Here is a 26,176-nt window from a genome sequence, read left to right on the forward strand (position 1 = left end):
TTATATCTAAAATTTCAAACTATTATTTACACATTTAAATGACTTCATGTGAAAAAGTTTTCAACTACAAAGTTTTAGATCTCATAGAGGACTATAATTTTCATACAAAGTTTGTTCTCCTATAACTTCATATGAAAAAGTTATAAATTTTGTAAGATAAGATACTATCCATTATTAGAGGTGATTCTTTTCATTATGCGAACCGCCTTTAGTAATGGATGATAGCTTATCATATAAAATTCATCACTTTTTTATAAGAAGTGAGATGATGACAAACTTTATATGAAAACTGTATCCATCGATGAGATCTATAATTTTATAGTTGAAAACTTTTTCATTTGAAGTTATTTAGATGCCAAATTAACTATTTAAAGTTTTAGGCATAAGAGTTCAAAATGAGTACATATGCAAGCTATTGTTATCTTTCTTCATCGGCCAAAATCCAAAAATAGCTAACAAACATCACTGTATTTATTCAGTACCTTAAACATCAAAAAATCGATTTCGGTACCTGAGGTACCGAAAAACGATAGGTTTGGCTTGTGTTTGGCACCTGAGATGCAGAATATGGAACTGTTCACCATATTTGGCACCTCATATGCCAAAAATACCCTTAGGTGCCGAATACAAGCTGGCCGTGCCATTTTGTCGCTCATGTCGCGTTTTATCGTGTGTCATTTCGGGGCTGAATAAAGTACAATAGCACAACTTTGTTTCATTAGGGCACGAGCAAATAAATAAAGAAAGGCACTTGATGAAACAAGTCATTCCATGAAGTCACATATAGGTGAAGGAGACTGAACAAATGAAACAAGAGGAGAGATTAGTAAGACAATGCATAAAATCAAATGAAAAGTCCACATTAGTAATATACATTGCTATACTGATGGGTACTCATACGGTTCATGTCGAGACTTGTCGTACTGATAGTTGGCACATGAACAAGCATAGGCCATAGGTGTAGGAGATGTCCTGGGACTCACGAAGCCTACAAGGATTGCCACAGAAGCACATCGGTGGTTCGACAATGTTACTTGGGTGGGTTTAGTGGAGCTGAGGAAGACATTGCAGTTGAGAGAGCTGAGAAATGAGTGGCCTATCCATGGATAAGGATAGGCTTATTTATGATGGCTAGGGGCTGGTGCATGGATTGAGTGCATGAGCTTGGTTGTGGACTGTAGCATAGGATTCTCTGTCAAACCTAGAAAAATTGTGGCATTGATACTTGACAGAGATTCCCTTTGAAAGTTGTTGCTTGATGTGTTCATTTCATTCTGCAAAAGTTCATCAATGAATTATTGTTGCATCTGCATAGAGGCATAGAATCCTACGAAAACATTCCCTTGAAAGTTGTTCATTTTGAGTGGGTATAAAAGTAAACATCTATCCCTTTGATCTTAATCCAAAATCAAAACCTGCTTTAAGCATTCATCCTAAAGCAAGCGCAACCCAAGATTGAATGGTTCATACAATCACATGTTTGATGCTAGAGCTACAATTAGGGTTAGTCCCCCGAGGTGCTAGTGATACAACCCCAGTCTATGTTAGTCCCTAAGGTGCTCGTGCTACAACATTAGTCATAAGAGGACACTAGAATAAGCATTGGCACGTCTAAAGGCTGAGCTCACAAATACTTTTCATATGTTGGAAAGAATTATGCTTAGATAGTACGTTAATATAATAAACTTACCATCACATTGATTAGACATAAAGTTCACAAATAGTTGTAACATAGTACGGTAATATAAGGCACTAACCATATACCCATCAAACTAAACTAATGAAATAGAAATGTAAACAAAATAAATAGTCCTACCTGGCATTTGCATAGTGTATAGTGAATAGATGTTGAATACGTAGATCATCTCAAGATGGCGGAGGAAAGTGACGACACAAATTAGCAGAAGAATGTCAGCTATGCTAGTTAATGCTATCAGGGTAAGATGGCTGTCTCCGAGGTGGTAATGGGAGGTTGTAAGGATGGGTACCAGTAAATTCATCATCATTTTCAGGGTTATCAATGTCCTCCGGAGATGGAGGTCACGGAGGGAGGGGTCGTTGTGGCATGAAATCGTCGTTGTCATCGTCATCTTAAGCTATCGCGGTAGTAGCACGTTTTATTTCCTTATCGGTTGTATACCATCTCAATGTGGTGTGTGAACGTTCTCTTGCAGTGATCATTGAACATTCTCTTGTATTACTGCTGGAACATCGAGGCATTTGTGGCATGAAATCATCATCCTCATCGTCCACATCATTTTCTGGATGAGTAGTAGAGGGCACCCTTGTACCCCTTAGGTTCGTTGATCGTCGTCATTTTCTACGCGAACCAAGCATGACACTCCCAACGAGGAGCATATATATCACCAAGAAGTTTGTGATATCTTTGTTGATCAACTGTGCATCTTTCGGGAATGCCTACCGTAAAAGAGGAGCATTAGAATCAATAGAAAAAAGATAAGTAGGGTGAGCACATAGGAAATTACGAACATGAATGCGGGATGCATACTGGTTGGGTAACATCACTATCGTTCTTTGCCTCTTTGAGAAACCTAGAATAGAAGGACGGTCGGCCAGTTCGTACACCCTGAGATACGTTTGACGTTGCTCGTGCAAGAGAGCCCTAAGGTCCTTGATGATTACATGTTGGAGCGGATCAGTTAACGTAGAACAAAAGGGTCTTGTATGCAATTTGTCCACGACTTGGATTAGGTTGTTCTCTTTGAAAGGATCATCCTTCCCTTCACGCATAACCTGCAAGGAGGCATAAATTGTTGTAGGTATCCATAGAAAGCATGTACTAAAAAATCCCACCATAGCTTTATTGATCCTTCACTGCAACGTTATGGCTCTGCACCAAAGCACGAATCCCTAATTATTTAAGAAACATTAAACAAGTATTAAAATCATAATTAATATGTAACAAAGCTTAATAAATAACTAAAAAATAAAGTTATGTGCCAGAATTATTTGACAAATATTATATAAATTAAAAATAATTAAATTAACAATACAATGAATAATACATAATAGAAATGACTATGATAATAAAGTCAATAATACATGCATCATTTACAAGTAAAGTGTATCGATCAACTGTACTGGTGATTCAATAACGACGATGTCGCATGCAATCCCCAGGAGTGTACGCATCTGGTGGATGTGTGACCCTCATCCCAATGGCCTGCGCTGGCCCCTGTCACGTGTTCCTTACTCGTCATCATCATCGTCCTGCCATGTGGGATTCCCATTGAACATGTATCTCGCCCTGCTAACTCTGCCCTGCATATACCATAAAGAAGATCCTCATGCGGCAGTGTGAACACCTCTAGAACATGCTCTGATGAAGTATGGTGTGCTGAAGGCTCACATTGCTGGTACCACTATGAACCCCCAAGTGCATCGGGATATTAGGGGTACTATGCACTGAGGAGCTCGGTGAAGCTGGTGGCCTGCATTGCTGCAGTCCAGTCAAAATCATGCGTGCTACTCCAATCAAGCATTTGCCACGTGCAGTCAACGGCGTCCTCATGATGAGTCGATGCTACAGGAAGAGGTGTCAGCGTAGTCTGAGGAGGCCGTGTCCACTGTGGGGCCTATGAACCCAGTGTACACTGCTCGGACGTAGGAGCCTGCATACACTCCTAGCGATGCTCCGATGCCGAAGGTGCCTCTCGCGACTGTGCCCGAACGGGTTCATCATGGGCACTAGACGAACGCTTGCAGTGGAAGGCACGGGATGGGTCCATGGCTGGTAGGTCATACATACTCCAAGACGGGCACAACCACCTAGACCACATATAGCAGACAGGAAGCGGGACCCTCTAGTCCTCATGTAGTCTTGGAGACGGTTTCGATCCCTCCGTGTTGATGACCCGTTTGCTTCTTCACAAGCTTGTTCCACCTGCGTATGCATCTTGTACGCCTATTTGGTTTATATAAGATGAGGGACATGCTACTAATATAGAGGTTTAACCAATAAACATTGTTACAAGTACTACATCACTTATCACAATATGAAGAATGCGGGCACAATCTAATATGAACAAGGGTTCCCGATCTTCCGAAAGGTTTTGGTAACTATCGATTTGGTGGAAACGAGACACAAGTCGATCCGGCTTCCGAACAACACGATCCGAAACCCCGCAATCGCAGCACCACGTCTCCTCTGGTTATCAACCGGCGTTGCACGGTTGACCTCGCCAAGAAGGCTAAAGTCCTTGCCTGCGAATCGAAGAACACAAGCAAGAACAAGGAAGAATGCAACCAAATTGCAGATGAATGATTAATCTCACGAGTTGGGGTCTCACAAACCGACGAAACGGCGAAACTGTTCTTGACAGAATAATCTAAGCAAAACCCGCCCTAACGAGAGCGGCGGTGGCTGATAATAAGGGTCTAGGGTCGTCACACCCCCTGGTCACGCCCCCTTAATGGGCTCAACGACGATACACGGCCCAACGGACCAAAAACGGTGACGCAGCACCGGGATAGATTCTGGACGCTGACTTGTTTCGACGTTTTCCGTTGACTCAGAAGGAATTTGGACCTCAAACCAACGCCATTGGTTTCCTTATGAAATTATCTTTCCAACCATATGTGAATCGTCGAAAACGGAGTCCGGATGCGTCCTGGGCGTCCGTTTTACTGCTCGCTGGTCCTGGAGGTCGAGGCTGATTCGGACTCGAGTTGGACTGGACCTCCTGCTGTTGTTGGACGTCCTAGCTGCTCCTCCACGCCTCCAAGCCTTCCTCTATGTGTCTCCTTGTCCTCTCCATGATTCTTAAGCAATACATAATCATTAGGTAGTAATCTATTCTCAAAATTATATAAAGAGTTGCTTAGGAACGAGCTCACCTCTAAATTTAATTGTCGTGCGCGAGCTCTTGTGATTGGACCTTGAAAGTTCAATGGAGGATCATTGTATGTATCCGAGGGAGTGATGTCCTCATCACAATCCTTGGGGGAAGGTTCTAGGGGCTGGCTCTATAAGTCCGTTGAGTAAGGTGGTATGCGTGCGCGGACGGTACCACAAAAGATACTTCCAATACATGGCATCGTCATATTATCCAGCAGGAACGATGGCATCCATCGCAGCTAACTTCGTCCACCTCTATAGGTGCTCGACATTCACACATGCCTAGTCCCGCATGCCTCCGCCCCTCTATGCGCTCCTCCTATACATGACATAGATAGTTATAATTTATTAACATGGATCACCTAAGGTACTAATGTTACCTACAATAACACACTCACTCGTGCGTCCGACCGACGTCTCGTTGGAGAGGTATTGGCACCACCTATCGGTACCCGAACTTCCTTTGTACACACTTAGGAGAATATACTTCCACATTATTCATGTACAATAAGAAGTATTTGGTCATCCATACGTTTGAGTCACGAGAACAATATGATGCGATGAGCCTCCCAGTCGTAATTTTGGCCACTCATGCCATACGCCATAGATCCCACTCCACGAGATCGGCGCTAAAGATGTCCAAATAATTGATTACCCGGAGTATCCGACCTTCACCGGAGTATCTGGCATATGTTTAATCCGCTGGTTAGTTTTAATTTTCAGAAAAGCCTATTCACCCGCCCCCCCCCCTCTAGGCATCTTTTAGTACATTCAGTCCTGCAGATTTTGAGGAGCTCGTTGAGGCCGTCTCCACCCTTCTTCGGGATCAACCCGGACTCCTTGACTAAGCCTCTAAGGCAAATCGAGCTACTCGTTACCTTCGGCTCGCCAGATAACTTTAGAACCAAAAGGGTCCTGTTTGATGTGGCTGACTTTGGTACCACGTATAATGCGATCCTTGGATGACCAATGATGGCTCAGTTCATAGCCATTATCCACTACACATACCAAGTGATCAAAATCCCTGGGCTAATAGGGGGCATCACCATTGTTGGTAATGCCAAAATGGCCTTGCACTGCGATAAGAGGAGCCTCGATATGGTTGAGCTGACTCTCGGATCACAACCCGTGACTGTTGAACCCAGCAGGTGACTGGTAAAGGTCTATGTAATCGCCAGCCTAGACGATTGGCTCAAGGTAGTGAGCCTGGATGACACCGACCTAACCAATTCGGTTCAGATAGGGGTCGCAATGGACCCCAAATAGGGACACACGCTCATCTCCTTCCTCCAGGTGAACATGGATGTCTTTTCATGGAGTCCATCTGATATGCCTAGAGTCCCTAGTGATGTGATTGAACACAAGTTGTCTATGCGACCAGACGTGCGACCAGTAAAGCAAAAAGCGCGTCGATTAATAGCCAACCAGAAGGAAGCGCTTCGTTAGGAGATCAATAATATCCTGGAAGCAGGCTTCATTTAGGATGTGCAGTATCCAGAATGGCAGGCTAACCCAGTCATGGTTCGGAAGCACAATGGCAAGTGGAGAATGTGCGTCAACTTCACTGAACTTAACAAGGCGTGCCCAAAGGACCTTTTTCCTCTTCCTCAAATCGACCAGCTAGTTGGCTCAATGGCCGGTAGCGATCTGTTATGTTTCTTAAATGCTCAATTGGGAGTACCATTAGGTTAGTATGTTTAGGGAAGATGAGGAAAAGACGGCTTTTGTTACACCCTTTAGGGTCTTTTGCTATGTAAAACTACCTTTTAGCTTAAAAAGCGTCGGTGCCACTTACCAACAATGTATCCAACTCACCATAGCTCGAAAGAAACGTCGAGGCATACATGGACGATGTGGTTATAAAAAGCAGCACCAAGACGAACCTGGTCGTAGACCTTCAAGAAATGTTCGATAATCTCCAGAAGTACCGCATAAAGCTAAACCCAGAGAAGTGTATGTTCGGAGTTCCGTCAGGGAAGTTAATCGGATTCCTCGTTTCTCATTGAGGGATTGAGGCGAACCCTAACAAGCTCAGGGCCATCGACCAGATGAGATTTCCGACCAGGTTAAAGGAGTTTTAGAAACTAAAAGGATGCATTGCTGCTCTGAGCAGGTTCATCTCAAGACTAGGGAAGAAGGGACTACCACTCTTCAAACTCCTGAAGAAAGACAACCACTTCCAGTGGACGCCGGAGGCAGAGGCAGCATTCCAAGAGCTTAAAAGGTACCTCCCCCCCTCCTGTACTGACCGCGCATCGACTCAACGGGGAGTTTTTGCTCTATGTTGCCTCAACACCATAGGTCGCGAGCGTGGTCCTGGTTGTCGAGCGGGAAGGTCTCCAGCGACTAGTGTATTACGTCAGTAAGGTCCTGCACGACATGAAGGCTCAGTACCCACAGTCTCAGAAACTACTATACGCTATTCTAATGGCCTCTCGCAAGCTCATACACTACTTTCAAACTCACAGAATCAAGGTGATTACCTCATTCCCAATTAGGGAAATTCTTCATAATAGAGATGCAACATGAAGAACAACAAAGTGAGCAGTAGAGCTCGGGAGTAGAGCTCGGGGGATTCATTCTCCAATTCATCCCCTAAACGTCTATCAAGTCCTAGACGCTGGCCGGTTTTGTAGCCGAGTGGTTGTCCTTCGAGCCCGAGCAGATGCAGCGACCAGAGGCAGACGAACACTGGACCATGCACTTTGACGAATTATTCACACTAAAGGGAGCCAGAGCTGGAGTGGTTCTAACCTTACCTACCGGCGACATTCTCAGGTACGTAGTTCAATTATATTTTCCAGTCACTAATAACACTACTGAGTACGAGGACCTCTTGTTCGAAATACGAGCAGCCTCCACACATGGGATTAAATGACTATTGGCGATAGGGAACTTGCTACTAGTCATGTACCAAGTGCAAAAGCAGTTTCCGTGCTCTGACTCGATAATGGCGACATACCTCGCCGAAGTGAGAAGACTAGACGATGCTTCATCATCTTTGAGGTCAAGGACATCCCTCGCAAGGACAACTTCCTAGCCGATGAGCTGGTCCATCTAGATTCTTCTCATGAACCTGTCCTAATTGGAGTCTTTGAAGAAAGACTATCACGACAGTCCACTGTGGTCTTAGGCCAAGGTAAAGGGGGATGCTGCGCTCGGAAATGGAGCACCTGAGGCAACACCTTTGGAGGCAATGCCTCCTTCAGTGCCGTCGACCTCGGATGGCCATCATATGGCCGCTCTGCTCGAATCGGGTATAGCCTAGATGGATTAGATCTTGGACTACCTTCAGAATCGAGCAGTCCTTGACGATGATGCATCAGCAGAAAAGGTCTCGCGGCAAGCCTGCAGATACTCCTTGGTAGAGGGATGCCTCTATCGTTGAGGGAGCAACGACCTTTTACTAAAATGCATCACTCAGGAAGAGAGGAGCACAATGCTCTCTAATATCCACAGAGGCATATGTGGTAGCCACGCTTCATACCGCACCCTGGTCAGAAAAGCATTCTAGTAAGGATTCTATTAGCCCATTGCCCTCTAGGATGCCTGTGAGCTGGTGAAACGGTGTGAGTCGTGTCAGTACCACAATCGAAATACCAACCTACCAACCCAGGCACTATAAACCATACCACTCTCTTGGCCTTTCGCTGTCTGGGGGCTCGATGTTGTAGGACCATTCCCTAAAGCCCCATGCGGTTTTGAGTTCCTATTCGTGGTAATCGACATATTCACTAAGTGGATCAAGGCCAAGCCTGTCAGGAAGATCACCACCACAAATGCGATTAAGTTCATATGAGGGCTGATAGTGCAGTTTGGCAGTTTGAATCGCATAATCATGAATAACGGAACTCAATTTGCCAGTAGTGCTTTCCGAGACCACTGTGAACAGATCGGGACCAAGGTTCTATGCGCCTGTGGCTCACCCCAAAGCAACAGACATGTCGAAATGGTGAATGGGATTATACTGCAAGGGATCAAAACTCAGGGTCTTCGACTAGATTAAAAGCTATTCGAGGCGATGGGTAGATGAACTTCCCATAGTACGCTGATCGTTGCAAACGACCTCTAGTTGGGTCATAACCGAAACCCCTTTCTTCCTGGTTTATGACGCCGAAGCAATGTTCCCCTCTGAAATCACCCTTCAGTCACCCGAGTCAACAATTACTCGGATAACGACCAAGTGGCATGACAGGAGGATGACATAAACCTAATCTAAGAGTTCCACTATTGCGCTCTAATTCGAGCTACTTGTTATCAATAGAGCCTCAAATGCTACCACGACCAAAAGGTACGGAAGCGAACATTGGTCATATGCGACCTTATCCTTAGGCAAATCCAGAATAAGGCTCGTTGGAATAAACTCTCCCCTAAATGGGAGGGACCATACAAAGTGGTCGCCATCACCCAATCTATCATAGTCAAGCTAGCCATGGAGAACAGCCGTGAATTATACAACTCCTGGAACATCATCTTGTTGCGTAGGTTCTATGTATAGGGTCGCTCGGAGATGGGCTTGTCTTTCTATTTTGTAGGAACTTCCGGACGAACGTGGAATACAACTTGTAAGTTCTTAAATTAAAAAAAAACAGACTCTCTGTTTTGCAGAACTTCACAACGAAGCCACGGGCTCTCGACATATTGAATCTCTCACCACAGCACACGACCACACTCGACGGCCACTACGGAACTTAGTGACCAAGATACCAAATGACCAGGAGGCCGGATACAAGGACCAAAAGGCCACAAGTCCTTGCTAGGGTCAAACGCTACTCGCCCCTGACAGACTTGTCGAGCTGTGTCTTGTTCCGCGCACCAAGAACTTGACTAGCGTGCAGAATAGAATAAGAACAGATGCCTAACCCCCACACTTTTTCATTCATGGAAAGGTTAGGTTACAGGCTGACTAGTTGCATCCGATCGGACTAACTATCCTATTACATGCCTGTCCTACCTGCTTGACTCAAGCGATTAGCACAAAGTTGATAGAAAGGGTCCGCCAAACTCTCACCTCTATTGCCCTTGAATGAGTCAAGGAACCTCTTATACTCCTCCTTGGAGAGGCATCTCACCACTCCGGGGATCGAACGACGACCGACATAAGGTCCAGTGAAGGTGACCAACGCAAAAACCCTACTAGGGCTGCTGACCGGCATCGTTGCACCTTGTAGACCTCCCTTCTGCTTCATCTACTACTCTTCCTCTTCATCAATCTCCTTCTCCAGAAGGTCCCAATTGACCCCCTCCTCATCATCGGAGATATCGATGACCTCGGTTGAGAAATCCGCCCGGGTAGGAGATCGAGACAGACCAGAAGGGGGCGACCTTCTTTGGAAGGGCGTGAGCTCGATGGTTGTCGACTTTAACCTCGCAAGCATACCCACGACAACCGCTGCCTCTAGAAGCACCACACTGAGCGGGTCCAGAGCCGAAGCCGACTCTACTCTCGTTGAGCCATCTGAGATCATCGATCTCTCCAATGATGAAGGAGGGGAGTACGCCATGGCCTCAGAGCCTATAGACACTACGGAGCAGAATGCAGGACAGGATGGAGGCAAATGGACTCTAGGCACTAAAGGCTTGAGGGTGAGAAGGAAGGTGAGGGGGTGGTTTGAAAGGCCATCAAGCACTCCTCTTTTTAAACCACAATGACACCCCAACCAGTGCGGCCTTCAAACCGCTCAAAACCTGAGGGGACGCATGTAAGAAACCAAGAGTCCTTCAGGTTCACCGACAATCAATATCTCTCTCTCATACCCTCTTTTTTCCCTCTCGGGACATTTCAACCTCCCCACATGACACGAAGTTCAGAGTTGCACTCTGAGGATTGACGACGCCAATGACCACTCCCTAGGCAGACTACGTCCTCCCCAGGCTTGGTGTGACCAGGCTGGGCCACAGTTACGAGGAAGCTCGAGGGCTATTGTCAATGTATTGAGTAAGGGGGTACTCTAGCAAATAGGTCCCGTGAGGGATATAATGGCCAGAGACATATATTTCCTAAAACTGGTTGGTCGCACGACTAGGGTATGGTTCCCACAACCAGTACAAGGCATATAGGACCAGTCTCCCTACCCTACTAACACAACTTGTCCAAATCGTATTCATTGACATCCACTCAAGTGGTTTCCATCCCCAGGCGTCAATTCCAGCGGACAAAGTCATGGACAACGTCGATGGACATTATCATGTCTCGTAGTATTAAATGCTATGGTGTGGGACTTTTGTAGGTCAACGCAACACTGCATGACGAACGAGACGTTTTTAGCAGGTCGATCAAGCAAGTGGTCGGGGACGGTCCTCCGTAATGATAGCTTGAGTTAGATATTAGAATGATCAGGATTTTCTGTTTGGACCCACATGTAACTTCTCCTCCTCCCTACTATATAAAGGGATGAGGACCTTGTTTGTGGAAAAGGCAGATCAAGTCTGGCAGCCAGTTAGAACTACCTCTGTAACCAATTGACATCCTCCATAACACAAGACACAGGATGTGAGGCTATTGTCCTCCAGGAGGTCTAAACCTGTATAACTCTCAGTGTCCATGAGTCCATCGTACGTGCACACATCGATTCTTGATACGCCGTTCACGCACCTACTGTCCAACATACTCTGAAATCATTATCAACAAGGTCCTCAAGGAGAATATATTGAATATGCATCGCAAGTATACTAAGCAAGCTTTCAAATCCTATTTCTTTGACAACACGCTTCTATTCCTCAATTAACTTGCTACATAGTGTAGCAAATTTTCTGGGCATGCACACGGTTAGGACCTAGTTACAAACAAATTCAGAAAATAAAGACATATCAAGTTAAATTTCCCGGACTAGAAGGGAAGGAGTAAGGCACCACCAGTGCTGCCGAAGCTCAAGAGCCTCTTGCGACTCGTGACTCTTCGACGTCTCCTTATCTGGTAAAGCGCCATGCATAACCGCCTCCATCCTTCCCTTCACGCAGGAGGATGTCGTGATTTGCGGAACGGCACCAAACAAATTCTCCATATCCCATGATTTGGGGAAAAGGCACCCACCGAACGAAGCGGAAGATTGCTGCAGGTTGTTGCGTTCAGTGAGATCGGTAGGGAATCAGCAAGATTGGAAGGGAATTGTTGACAGGAGGGAAAGAGGGAGCGATGGGGATCGAGGCCACGGATTCTGTTTCGATCTCCCATGCTGTGATTTAAGGAACAGATCGAGGAGATTGGGAAAATCGGGAGGCAGCTAGGGAATGGAAAGAGATTGAAGAAGAGGGAGCTCGGGGAGATCGGGAGGTGGCAGGAAAGGAAGAGATCGGGAAGTAAACTATGATCTCTGCATGCCAAATAAGATACCGACATCACTGGCATTGCAACTAGCATGCTGCGAACCAAGCAAGCTAGGCCAGCCTGGGGACGGGGATCCCAACTCCCCAAGCATGAACCCTTGATGACGCTGCCCCGAACCAGCTTCCCCCACAAACACATGGGCATACTTTCATCACACTCCATGCCTCCCCCCATGCAACCAATGATATCAGAAACACAACCAAAAGCGCCTCCCATGCTAAGCAAACAAAAGGGTCTTTTTTAAAGAAAACCCACTGCTCTATCATTGCCAGCCTTTCAAACTTCCCGTTCCCGTTACAATTCACGAGCCAATTAAGTTTTCTTACTCACAAAAGCATGCGTAAAGCGACTACTAAGATCAAGGCCACGTTTGGAACAAAGATATTCACAGGATTTTTGAAAGAATTCACAAGATATTTCCCCTATTCTTCGTGGTCTTACTGCTACAATCACAAAGCAAGTAGCTCATTAGGTTCATTACACTCGTGCCAATGAATGGCACGTTAAGTACCGGGCTAACCCTAACACCATGGCTGCTACCTTTTCTACTACCTCCATAGTAGTAGACTCTTGAACTACCAACGTTACTAGCTGCAGCTGAAGCTGCAGCACCAACTTTCTTGTACCGTGTCCGATGGGCGCCGGCGTCCGAGCCGATGTTGCCCAAGCCATCCCGCGCCACGGCTGCCGACCCGGCTGACCGGCTGCGCATAAGCGGGAACGACGGGCAGCCGAACCTCCCCGCCGACCGCGGCGCGCCCGTCGTCGTTGCGGAGTTGACGCTGCTGCTACGTGAGAACGGGGACGCCCACGAACCTGGCCGCTTCTGTTGCCACGCCTGCGCCTTGACACGGCTCCCGCTTGTTGTCTGTTGCTTGGACGGGTTGGGCTTGGGAGGGGGTGGCAGCGGCGGCACTGGAAGTAGCTTGCCTCCGGCGAAGAGGCGGTCGGCCGGGGAGACGTCGGCGGCAGCCGCATTGGCGTTGGCGAAGGCGAACTCCGGCTCGGGGAGGCATGACACGAGCAGCGACGTGTCCGACCGCCGGCTGGGCGGGGCGGGCGGTGTCGCGACCGTGGCTAGGTCGTGGGAGAAGGAGATCCTCGGGCTGATCAGCTCTGGGGCTTCTTCCATTGGCGGTGTCTGAGTTGTCAGTGGGAGATCAGTGAGAATAGTGAGAGGCCGGCGAAGCACTTGGGAGGGAAACTGATAAATAGAGGTGCCCTGGCTTGGGTCTCAGGTTTGGACCGCGGTGTGCAAATTTCGCACCCCAATTTGTGAGGTTGATTCGATCTCACTCGCGCCTGGTCCCTTGGTCTGTCACCTACCTACGCGAGTGACATGTTTCTTCGCCTTTTTCTCGTCTATTTGACGTGAAACTTTGGCGATTAACTTGGCATATTTCGGTGACAGCCTTGATCCATAGACTTGTCCCGTGGCCGCTTGCTTTGCCGTGTAGTAATTGTCTCTGGCCGGAAACATTTGGGAGTAGTAATGCTATTAAGATCAAGTGTTCAAGTCTGCAAACTTTTGCCATTTCTGTCTAACAAGTAACAACTGCTTGTTGTACGCAACGGCAATGTGATGGATTTTAGCCAGGGTTACGACACCGATGTTGGAATTTTACTCGGATTCGGACGTTCGATTAGGTAAAAAAAATTTAAACATGTAAAATACAACTCAAAATCCAACACGATCGCCGAAATCTGACTCAGTTCAGAGTGTTTGATTCGGCCAAAAAAAATTTAACACGGATGACTTTTTGGAGAAAAAAAAGAACGAAGATTGCAATGTTAAATCGCTTGCACCACTGCATCTAAAAAAAGATCGCTTGCATCACTGATCACGCTGTATGGCGAGACGTCGACAGGGAAACATAATATGATGGGAGGGGGGCTATGTGGTCACTATCTAGTCAGTGGAACCAGCGAAAACACGGGGGCATGGGAGCCCAATGTTGGTTTAATCTCATGAACATTCCGATCAAAACCTCCAAATCATACTACTCTTCAGACAGCAACGACAGCAAAAAGATCGAGAAAGGAAGGTTCGCCCCTTTCCCTTTTCTCCATCGAAGAAAAAGGGTGTCGTGCAAGTGGAGCACTGAACTGGAATGGCGAAAACGCACACTGAAAACTTGCTCATTTTGCCATATAGGCGAATGAAAACCTCAGTTTGGATTTTGATAAAATCCACGAATGATTTCTTTGCATTGATGTTACTAAAAACTTTTTGCAGCCAGCAAGCATGTGTCACTGACTGATGTAAATTTAGGTGAAATGTCAGTCACTCGGTCAGAGTTAACACACCTGGTACAGCGATCGATGACGCAGCTTGCATTCTGACGAAGACAAGCTCGGTAGTGGCCAGGGAAGTAGGGGGCATCTGAAACAGCGCTGCCTCTGGTTTCAGGGGAGTAGGGGAGCATCGTGCGTGATCAGAAGAAATAAACAAATGTTTTGTCATGTGGTATAAGTGGTATAATCGTTAGGCTCTTAGCCAAACTGTTCCTCTACAGTGTTCACTGTTCTACTTGGCTGGCGTATCTCATCTCATCAGTGTGTGTTCTGTTTGTGTTTGCTTGCTCAGTTGCTCTGTGGTTAGGGGTCCAGTTCCTGAATCTATGGTTCGTCTTGGCACTTTGTACCCCGTCTCTCACTGTCGAACTCGTGAAGTAAAGAACAAGGAAGGGGTCGGGGCTTGAGTAGTTGAATGCCAAAGGATTCAAGAGATACTTTTGCAAATCATCTGGCCATAGCAAACAGAAAGTACTAATGATTAGGGTTGCGCGCATGTCATGCGCCAACAGGTCGGACCTTTGCGAAATTTTGATCAATCAATGTGCTAAAGCAGATGCATATGTCAGTCGGACAACATGGTAGCCTATGACCTGAGGACCATTCATGTGATAAATCAAGCCATAAAAAAGTTTTTTTTTTAACCTTCAGGTTCAGTGGATTGGAAGCAAAAGAGTACCTCTGCTACTAGGTTTTTTTTTTAACAGGATCTACGGTAGGCCTGCCCGAACAAATATTATTGCTTTTGGCAAGCATTCAAAACATAAATACAAGCAGGAAGAAGAAAACAAAGATTACAAAGAGGAAGAATTACACAGCACCATTGCTTCTAGTTCTATCTCACTAGCCAAAACAATTGCTGTAAAAGAAATGATTACAAGCACTGGGTTTTCCTTGAACACATAATGATGTAAATGATTGGCAAATTGATTGGAGACTGGATACATGTAAGCCAATGGAGAAAGATTCATGCATTCCGCATTGCCACCAACTTAACTGCTGACTGGGTGACAGCACAACTTTTTTTTTGTGGATTCCATTGCAGCACGGTCTTTGTGGAATATTTAACTGTAACCTATGGCTTCAAAATTTAGAGGTTCCTTAACTGTGACCTGTTGGTCGGGGTTGTTGCTCAGTTCCGTTGGTTTCCGTTTTGGTTTGCGCTGGTGTCTTGTTTTGGTCTCTGTGAACTCCTTAGTGTTTTCTATGCCTCCTTTATTAATATATTCTAGCAAGCCTTTTTGCCGGCTTTTAAAAAAAAATAGCAGAAATTGAACCCATGGCTGTAATCTGAGACAGGCATGTTCTATTGTCAATGCTGTGTGATTATTAAGCGTATCACTAGTAATTATTTAACTCGGTTATGCACGAATGCATAAGGACATAGATACCTCTTCAGCAGCAGACTTGGACATACTGATGGGCTGAGTGGTCGGGGTAACACTGCAGGAGCATGTGCAGCATGGATTTTGAATTCTTTCACAATAAGATGACTGATAATTGCTTCAACTCCTGCTAAAAGATCGACTCCCTGCAATGATAAAGCAGTCAAGGACAATAAAGTTAGGAAGTATGCATAGACTACAATGAGACAACGAAGATATGCCTCCCCACAGATTAAAAGCATGTTTCCCTTAATTGTCAGCAATCCATGAGAACTAAGATCCACCAGTACACACATCCAATGCAATAAGGGCCAACAGGCAACGACTTTCAAGTTCTTGGGAAGGAAGGCACTAAGTCGCTAACATCTATCCCAAACTCCATGTAGGTATTAGGCTTCTTAGAGCGCATGGTATTGCAAATGCAAGGGACATTATGGTTCAAACCCGCCTTTAGATGTAACATGCAAATATCAGATGGTACAAGTTCAATATCAAATAAACTAAAAAAATACCTTCCCTTCCCCATAACATTCTGAATCTTCAGGAGCATCATCTGGAAAGCGTGCCACTACTGCCACTGCATTCACATCTGAATGGTTCACTAGTGCGTCAACCGCTCCTAACAGAGAATCAGAGTTCCCAACACTCCCCGTCGACTTCCCACATTTTGGATCAAACCATGTCTTGATCTACACAATACATGTGCATATCATAAGAAAGTATCAACATTAACCAGGCACTGAATTGTGTTTACAAATTACAACTACTAGTGCTAGCATCAGAAAAGAACGTGCACCTCTAGAGGAGCATCTGCGACAACGTACTCGACTACAGGCAGGCCAGCGACGCCCTCGCGGCATCTGAAACCTGCAAGTGGCGGAGCCGGAGGTCCTCCTCGATTTCAGAATCCAACACCAAGCCTACCTAGGCGAATCAGTCACAATGTGTTAACATAGTACCAAGAAAATCGCGTCTCAGTTCAGTTGTATCACTCCCGACAGCCAATGCACCACTTACCTTGTTCTGGTGTACGGGTTGGAGAGCCCAAGAACCTTCCGCGAACCTGTCAAGGGCGTATCCCTCCACGTAAAGCGTATTGGGCATTGGCCAGTACAGCATTGCAGCGTTCAGCACCTGCGATGTGGAAGCTTCCTTCCATCTCTGAGCAACAAAATTCTAATGGAGAAATAGCAGGTAAAGTATAGCAACGTAAGGTTCGGGACGGGCACCATGGTATTACGTTGGTGTGGGATATGACGCAGTCGGCAACGGCAGCGAGGGCCCGCGGCACAGGGAGGGTGTCACCGGCGAAGCCCCCGACGGCCGTGCCGACGGCCGTGGGGACGATTAGGACGGACGTGTAGGGCCTCCTGGAGCATGGGGCCCGTGCGTCTGCGGACGGGGAGAAGAGATGGGCCTGGGTGCGCCGGCGCGGCGACGCCCTCGACGACGAGGCGGGTTGGCGAGGACTGGAGGAGAGAGATGGAGCGACATTTCTTGCTTGTCGGGGCGAAGCGAGCTACAGCAGGGAAAGAAAGGGGCTAAGGCTACGCATACGCGTAACTGTACTGGGCTTGGCCCATGCGTATCGGCCCAGTTAGACCCGTAAGCCAGCCTGGAGTGGGCCGGATATCCAATTTTTTCTTCCAGGCCCACCTGTCAGGCTCTCGGATTTCCCGATTCCCACGGGCACGAGCACGAATGCCTCTTCACCGCAGCCACTGGACAGACGAGGGGAAGCTTCGTGGACGCCATGTCGTCGCCGTCGCCGCTGTGCGCCGCCTCCTGTTGCTCCATCCCGCTCCACGCGCCACCGGCTCTCCTGCGCTTCCGCCGCCCGGCCATCTCGGTCTCCGCCTCCGCGACGCGCGCGGCGCCGGCCGTGTCCGACGACCTCGTCCTCCGCATCGCCGAGCAGCTCGAGGACTCGGTAACCTCCTCCTCCTCCCCGCTCCTCGACCCGCTCCGCTCCGCCTCAGCGCTCTCCCTCCTCTCCACGCCCTGGCCCACCCGCCGCTCCAGCGAGGCCTTCCGCTTCACCGACATCTCGTACCTCCGTTCCCTCCCTATCTCCCTCCCCTCCCGGGCTCCTGAACTCGCGCCGCCCTCCTCCCCTTTCCCCTCCTACGTTCTCTTTTGCGACGGAATCCTCGTCTCCGCTTCTGGCGCCCATGTCAGCGCCCTCGCCGATCTTCCCCACGGACGCGCACGCGACCGCACCGCCGCCGCTCTCGCCGCCTCCGCGGAATTTGCCCACAAGGACCTCTTCTTTGACTTCAACGCTGTTGGGGCGAGGGACATCGCGGTCGTGCACGTGCCCGAGGGGGTCAAGATGGCCAACGATCCAGTCCACATCATGTTTACGTATACCACTAGCAGTGGTGGGAGTATGCTGATGTCCAATCCCAGGGTTCTGGTGGTCGCCGAGAAGGAGGCGGAGGTGGCCATAGTGGAGGAGCACTTCGGGGTTGGAGAAGAAGGTGGTTTCTATTGGGCCAACCCGGTGGTGGAGATTGTCATTGACGAGGGCGCAAGGGTGGTTCATTCATATGTGCAGCGGCAATCGTTTGCAGCAGCGCATACGAAATGGACCGTTGTCCAGCAGGTGAGTCTGTATTTTACATAAATGTCGTATGATACTTGTAAAAATTGTAATTATGGATGTGAAGTTTGAATGTGATATGTGATGATAAGAGAAGCCAATTATGATTAAATTGTAGAGGGACATTGTTACAATTATCGAATCAATTCTGAACTGTGGGCATTGGTCATGCCAGTAGAGGGTCATCGTCTGAATCACTGAATCAGTTCTGGGCTGGGGGCATTGGTCATGCCAGTCTTTTTGTTTTAGCTACACCATAACTCGAGATAGTCGCCTTCATATTGCTACTGGGAGAGTAGTAATTATGGGTATAAGGGGAGTGATGCTTGTTCTAGCAGGTTTGGACTGCAATAGATTAATCCAGCCTATATGACTGCTATTGTAAATAGTAATTATGGAATCAGGGGAGTTATGCTTGCTGTAGCGAGTTTGGACTGTGATAGATTAATCCAGCTTATATGAGAGGGGAGAATCAGTCTCGTTAATTCTGAAACCTTTTTTCTTTCAGGATACATCTAGTAAATATGAGTTTGTTGAGGTCAGCACTGGAGCAAGATTGAACAGGCACAATCTCCATATCCAGCAATTAGGCCCTGAGACTGAAACGGAATTGTCGACGCTTCACTTAACATCTCAGAACAAACAGATACATGATCTCCATAGCAGACTGATACTTGATCATCCCAGAGGTTTTTCACGACAGCTCCACAAATGCATCGCTTGTGGTGCAGGGAATAGCATATTTGATGGCAATATTAAAGTCAACAGGTATTCCATCAGGCTACTTCATGAAGTGTTTTCTTTTGTTCTTCTGGGAGAAATTTCATCTATTCCAGTCATCTTTCTAACCAGCATTGCAGAATTGTAGATTTTTGAGTTTGGTGTCCTATGTAATACGGACTTTTCTAGTTGTTCAATATTTCAAACTAGCTGAATATAGGACATCCTAAGATTATAAATCTGTCTAGGATGGTTTTATGTTAAACTCGAATAGAACATAGTGGTTGTAAGATGTTGTGGTGTGTTCATGAAATGAGAAAGTTAAAAGCAGAAAGCCTGAAACTTTTTTAGTTGTAGATAGATGCAGCAGTGCAAAGCTGTTAGTAGCATTCTTCTGTATTTAGGAAATATGTACTATGTCATTTTTGGATGTGCCAAGATAAGCAATGTCAATACTTAATCATGACACAATTTTGTCTGCAGCTACAATCCTATATTATTGTCCTAATATTCTGATGCTATTTATTCACAGGTATGCACAACAAACTGATGCTGGGCAAGAAACCAAGTGTCTTATCCTATCACCAAAGGCTCTTGTTAATGTTAAGCCCAACCTTCAGATTATTGCTGATGATGTGAAATGTACTCATGGTGCTGCCATCAGTGGTGAGCTTGATCCCAATGAGCTCTTCTACTTCCAAGCGAGAGGCATTAATAAGCAAACTGCAACGGATGCCCTACTTTTCTTCTTTGGAGGCCATGTGATAAAGCGCATACCTTTTAAGCCTATAAATGAGAAGATATTAGCACAGTTCAAAGATTTGCTTACTTCCTGTAGACAAACAACGGATGGAGCTCTTCTTTCATGATATTGTTTCGGTTAGCTCAACACATATTGGTCGGATGAGAAGATTCGAGAACGTTAGAAACATATCGGTGAGAAGGTGCTATGAGCTCCAAAAGCATATTATTATTTTTTGCAAATGTTACATTATAATTAGAGTCGACTCTGTACTCATATTATTATTTTTTGCAAATGTTACATTATAATTAGAGTTGACTCTGTACTTTAAAAAGGTTTTGTAAAGATATGCAACATCTCTGTGGAACAGATAACTCCACAGATAAAGCCCACATTTTGTAATTTCCATGCGTACGTACGGTTCTATATTTCAGCGTTAGTTCGAATTGTTCCTGCGAGTCAATTTTGTAATCTCCAGTTCGATGGAACATGATGTTTTGATGCTTCTGTGTTTCTGTGCGTACCGACTACCGAGTAGCATTAGCAAGCACAGATGTTACTTACGAGAATGCACTTGCGCTCGTAACTTCAAGCGATTAGATGGACGTTATCGAGCATCATGTCTCTTTAAATAAGAATAAACTCTCAACAAGATAATAGCATATTGTTATAACAAAACGTTGTCCATCCCAAGCTGTGCTATGAGGTTTGTCGTCAAAATGTTGGTTGCATCAATTATTGACACACTGGACAGTGCAAATTCAGAAACTGCAAACTGGGGGCAATTTGCATTGCAGACACATCGAAGGTAGGGGACTAAAAAACTTGTCACTTTCAAAGTTACATCCAAATATTCTGGTTCCACTGCAGATAACAGTTACATCCTTTTGCATTGCACACAACAGTTACTTTTGTGCCCAACAATAACTTATTATTACAGCATAACAAAAGTACTAAGAACCATACAATTATGATGGTTCAATTCAAAATTACAAACAAATATTCTGCCGCACTGCTGATAACAGTAACATTCCGTTGCATTGCACACAAGGTATGCTTTGCCGAACTCGATTCCTCACTGAATAACAGGCAACAAATTCACGTCAGTACCCACTATCAGCAACAGTACAACAATGCATGATCAGAAGTGAAACGCTTACCTTCTTCTGGTGCCCGTCAGACGGACCATGCTCGGTTCTCTGGTTGACGATGTAGAAGAGCACGAGCGAGATCACGCTGAGTGCCAGAGAAGCGCCGATGAGGGCGAGGACGGCGAGAATTCTTGCGCTCTCTTCAAGCTCTTCTGGACCGCTCCCTGACGCTGTCCTGGTACTATCGACGCCATGCTGCCCTTGGCCGCGGACACCATCTCCTTCTCACCCACTCCGACCTCTGTTCCGGCGGGACGCGGGTTAGGTAAATGAGGAACCTGTTCCAAAAAACAATGGCACTCCGACTATCCTCGGGGGCTGTGGCCTCGGCTTCCTCTGGGATGAAGTGATAAGGGCGGCGCTGCTTCCTGCTGCAACTGCGAGAAGGTAGCTGGCATGATGAGGGCGCCGGCGCCGCCGCATCCTTCTCGACAGCGCCGCTCTTGCCATCGTCGGATTTCGGCATTTCTCCGGCGAGCCGGGCTTCATCTTGGCTTCTTCGCCGGCGTTGGCCATTGCAGAGACACTGCCGCATAGCCCAGTCACCGCCGTTGAGCTGAAGCTGGCAGAGGGAGGTGGACTCCCTGAGGCTAGTGGTGCGCCAGAAACATAAACATTGGCGCCGTCCGACGCTGCGGCTCCCACAGCGATCGAGCGAGTCCGGTCGTAGTGCTTCTTGCTTCGGAGCAGCAGGCGGCGATTGAAGGATGGCAGCGTCAGGCGCGCGCGCAAGGATCGATATGCTGACAAATTCATGGTCAGAATAAAAAAGACAACCAAGAACAGAGGAGCCCTTCGAGTTGGAATGGAAACCTTACCGACACGAGTCGCCGATGGGTTATTGGGCACTTCATTGCCCAACGCAGCGACCTCCCCGGACTCCTCCTGCAGCGGTTCCTGCCCTAATGAACCAAGAACGTAATCAATAACGGAGCATTCGGGATTTAGAATCGTCGCTCCCTCACCGAATCAAAGATCACCTCAAGATCCTCGTCGCTCTCCGACCCTGCAGAGTCATGGCACCGGCATTGTCCATCTCCGAGGCGTCCTCCTGCTCCGACGATGCGGCTCCCATGGAAAACGAGCGAGTCGTGCCATACTCCTCCCTGCTTCGGATTGGCAGGCAGCGATTGGAGGATGGCGGCGTCGGACGCGCGCGCGCGCAAGGATCGATATGCTGACAAATGCATGGTCAGAAACAACAAGACAACCAAGAATAGAGCAGCCCTTCGATCGGGTTGGAATGGAAACCTTACCGACGCGAGTTGCCGATGGGTTCTTAGGCACCACATGGTCTTCGTTCTTGGCGCTTCCCTCCGACTCCTCCGGCAAGGGTTCCTGCTTCAGCGAACCAGGAACGAAATCAAGAACGAAGCCTTTTGGAATTAGGAAACGTCGCTCGCTAGCCACCCGGATTTAAACAAACATCACCTCAAGATCCTCCTCTTCGTCGCTCTCCGACCCCGCATCGCCATGGCCGGCATTGTCCGTGGGCAGGACGTCCTCCTGCTCCGGTGAAGCAATGCGAACTGCAAATTTAGAAACTGCAAACTGGGGTAATTAGCATTGCAGACACATCGAAAGATTCTGTTCCATTGCAGAGATGGCTCAAAATTACAAACAAATATTCTGATCCCCTGCAGATAATAGTAATATTCTGTTGCATTGCACACAACAGCTACCTCTGTGTCCAACAATCACTTATTATTACGGCATAACAAAGGTACCGAGAACCATACAATTACGATGGTTCGAAATTACAAACAAATATTCTGCTCCACTGCAGACAACAGTGACATTCTGTTGCATTGCGCACAACAGCAACTTTTGTGTCCAACATTGCTTATTATTACAGATAACGAAGTCCAAGGATTTCACTGGTTCAGAATGGCACCCGCATGAATTGCACACCACACCAGTACTTAGGTATGCTTTGCCGAACTCTGAAGTTGAACCGCTCGGATTCCTCACTGAGGAACAGGTAACAAATTCACGTCATTACCCAGAATCGGCAACAATATAGCAATGCATGATCAGAAGTGAGACGCTTACCTTCTTCTGATGCTCGTCAGACGGACCATGCTCTGTTCTCTGGTTGGCGATGTAGAAGAGCACGAGCGAGAGCACGCTGAGCACCAGAGAAGCGCCGAGGACGGCGAGAATTCTTGCGGTCTCTTCAAGCTCTTCTGGACCGCTCCCAGACGCCGTCCTGGTGCTATCAACGCCACGCGGCCCTTGGCCACGGACACCGTCTCCCGTGATGCTCCTCACCCACTCCGGCCTCTGTTCCGGCGGGACGCGGGTTAGGTAAGTGAGGAACCTGTTCCAAAAAACAATGTTACTCCGACTATCCTCGGAGCGGGCTATGGCCTCGGCTTCCTCTGGGATGAAGTGAAGAGGGCGGCGCTGCTTCCTGCTGCGTCTGCGAGAAGGTAGCTGGCATGATGAGGGCGCTGGCGCCGCCGCATCCTTCTCGTCAGTGCCTTTCTTGCCATCGTCAGATTTCGACTTGTCAACCGTGTCGTCCTCCTTCTGCTCCGATGCTTCGTCTCCCACGGCGATCGATTGAGTCGGGCCATACTGCTTCCTTCTTCGCATTGGCAGGCGGCGAATGGGGGATGGGGGCGTCGGGCGCGCGCGCAAGGATCGATATCCTGACAAATCATCGATGGTCAGAATCAAGAAGACAACCATGAACAAAAGGAGCTCTTCGATGGGGTTAGGATGGAAACCTTACCGACGCGAGTCGCCGATGGTTTCTGGGGCATCACATGGTCTTCATTCTTGGTGCTTCCCTCCGACTCCTCCGGCAAGGGTTCCTGCTCCAGCGAACCAGGAACGAAATCAAGAACGGTGCCTTTTGGAATTAGGAAAAGTCGCTCGCTCGCCTCCCCGATTCAAACAAACATCACCTCAGGATCCTCCTTTTTGTCGCTCTCCGATCCCGCATCGACATGGCTGGCATTGTCCGCGGGCAGGACGTCATCTTGCTCCGGCGAAGCGGCTCCGCGCACCAGGCCCTGGGCACCGACCACCTCGCCCCCCTGCTCCTGCTCCTCCCCCTTGGATAGGTCAAGGGCCGCGCGCTTGTCTTGCTCCATGGTGGCGTCCTTGGTAGGGTTGATCGAGGGGAGGAGGAAGAGGGAGGGAAGAGAGGAGTTCGAAAGAAGCGGGGCAGTGGCAGAGGAGGAAGCGGTGGTGGTGATAACGGAGGGGAAAGGGCGCGACGCGAGCGGTTACGAATTCTGAAGCGGTGGGGAGCGCGGAGCAGTTGGTTAGGCGGTTGCCGCCGCGGCGAACGAAGATCGGGCGAATCCAGTCCGCAGGATCGGACACTCTGCTTTGAGATTCGGAACTGCATGCGGGACGGGGACCGCGGTCCGCGGTCGCGGTGCGGAAATTCGTTAACCGCACGCGGCGTTTGGCTGCGCCAGTTAGGAGTGCTCCACGTCGCACCTGTGAAGCGACGCGAACGTAGCCAAGTGGGCCCTGGTCCTGCTCGTACCGGTTCACGTGCACAGTAATTTTGGAGTATCATCAGGCATAGCTCATGGTGCGAAATATAAATTGAGATGCTTAAAAGTATGTGCTTAGGAAAAGAATTAGGGTTTTTTTTTTCTGAACTATACTAGCGCAGACGCTTCGGTAAAGACTTAAACATATTAGCACTAATAAGATAGATAATCGTAGTTATATAGTCTTTATTTATATTAAATTTATAATTTTATATAAGTCCTTAATATTTTTTAAACACTTAACCATAAGTAAATAGCATTGTTCGTTACCTAAGATGTGCAAAGTAATTTTGGAGTAACATCACGAAAGCTTCTCTGGCGACCTGCGCTGCCCTGCATGCGGGGGCTAGGTTTCGGCCCCACATGCCAGTCACGACTGCAGCCACGACAACTCGTCCGGCGGCGAGCGCTCACGTGACCGCCGTACCCCCAAGAACATTCAAACCAGCTGCCCTCAACCTGACACGCGACCTCAAAAAAAAATCTGAGAGAGACGCCCAACCGAGCGTGCAACAGACTGACATGCGGGTCACACCTCCGTGTCCCAGGCGTCAGTTACTTTTATCTGCATGCCGTGTCGTTCCGTTTCCGCGCACCAAATCCTTGGCCTCTCTTGCGAGCACTACAGCGACAGAAACGGAACGGATGCTGCGCAAAAGGTTCATTGCCATGTGGGGTCATATGGCTCTGGTGGTTTTCCTGGGCCACATGTCAGCTGGCTAGTTCAACATCTGGTCTGGACGTGACGGCGTTATTATTTAATACCGTGTAGGTGGTTGCGCGCGCGCTCGCTCGCAAATGGATCGCGTGTGGCAACCAGACAGGGCAAAATCCTTTTTCCCGCTTTTGCCCTTGTGATATCGGCTTCTTTGAGTTCAAGAACACGCTGTACTTTGCAGCAATCATCGAGGATGGAGAAATTGTCAATTGCAGTTTCGATTTTTTTCCATCACTTTTATAATTATTCGATTTATATCACGAGTTTTAAAAATTATTAGGCTTATACCAATTAAACCAGTGTCATAAATCTAATTTTTTCTGGAGGGATCATTTTGAGACATATCACTTTTCATAATGATATCACACTTTTTTTTTTATCGTCCAGCATTGTTAAACACTACGTGTTGTTGCTCAAATGTTGCAGCTTCCAAGAGAAAATAGATACACGAACGACTATAGTTAATGGTCTGAGCTCACAGAACTACCGTTTTGATACCAACAAATGCAACCAAAATTTGGCTATTTAGGCTCCAAATAATATATACTGTTACTTATTTTGCAGGTAAGTCTATCTTACTGATTCCTTTTTTATATTTTGTCAAGGCTTAGCTTTTCTACGTAGGAATTCAATAGAAGCACTACAAATAATTTGGAGCTTCTTTGAAATTGTAGCCTATTTGGCCCTTTACCTATGCTGCACTTAATATTGCGTAAATTTGTGAAACATGCATTCATAATTCTGTTGTTACAAGAAAATAATATTTTTGGAAGTCACATTTTTTCCAACTTTTTTATAAAAATATAGGACACGCAATTTAAGACTTGCCTTCTTTGCCTCTATTATCACATATTTTCGCACCT

General features: G+C 47.3%; 3 protein-coding genes and 1 pseudogene across 3 annotated transcripts; 1 reads left to right on the forward strand and 3 right to left on the reverse strand.

Annotated features, from left to right (window-relative positions):
• Positions 1-12,591: 12,591 nt before the first annotated feature.
• On the reverse strand, positions 12,592-13,468 carry LOC133910317 (uncharacterized). The gene has a single exon (XM_062352817.1). The coding sequence runs from the start codon at positions 13,315-13,317 to the stop codon at positions 12,592-12,594; it is 726 nt and encodes a 241-aa protein (XP_062208801.1). The 5' UTR covers positions 13,318-13,468.
• Positions 13,469-15,303: 1,835 nt separating this feature from the next.
• On the reverse strand, positions 15,304-17,620 carry LOC133910318 (uncharacterized; annotated as a pseudogene).
• Positions 17,384-20,331, forward strand: LOC133895849 (protein ABCI7, chloroplastic-like). Its single transcript, XM_062336372.1, has 3 exons — positions 17,384-18,470; positions 18,976-19,235; positions 19,720-20,331. The coding sequence occupies exons 1-3, from the start codon at positions 17,619-17,621 to the stop codon at positions 20,054-20,056; spliced, it is 1,449 nt and encodes a 482-aa protein (XP_062192356.1). The 5' UTR covers positions 17,384-17,618; the 3' UTR covers positions 20,057-20,331.
• A 1,465-nt stretch (positions 20,332-21,796) lies between these two features.
• On the reverse strand, positions 21,797-24,181 carry LOC133910319 (uncharacterized). Its single transcript, XM_062352818.1, has 8 exons — positions 23,993-24,181; positions 23,818-23,899; positions 23,133-23,734; positions 22,512-22,631; positions 22,337-22,418; positions 22,061-22,257; positions 21,894-21,977; positions 21,797-21,823 (listed from the first exon to the last, which is right to left on the reverse strand). Exons 1-8 carry the CDS (start codon positions 24,179-24,181, stop codon positions 21,797-21,799), a joined length of 1,383 nt encoding a protein of 460 aa, XP_062208802.1.
• Positions 24,182-26,176: the final 1,995 nt, after the last annotated feature.

This window comes from Phragmites australis, chromosome 2 (genome assembly GCF_958298935.1).
Source record: "Phragmites australis chromosome 2, lpPhrAust1.1, whole genome shotgun sequence".
Classification (NCBI taxonomy): Eukaryota; Viridiplantae; Streptophyta; class Magnoliopsida; order Poales; family Poaceae; genus Phragmites; species Phragmites australis.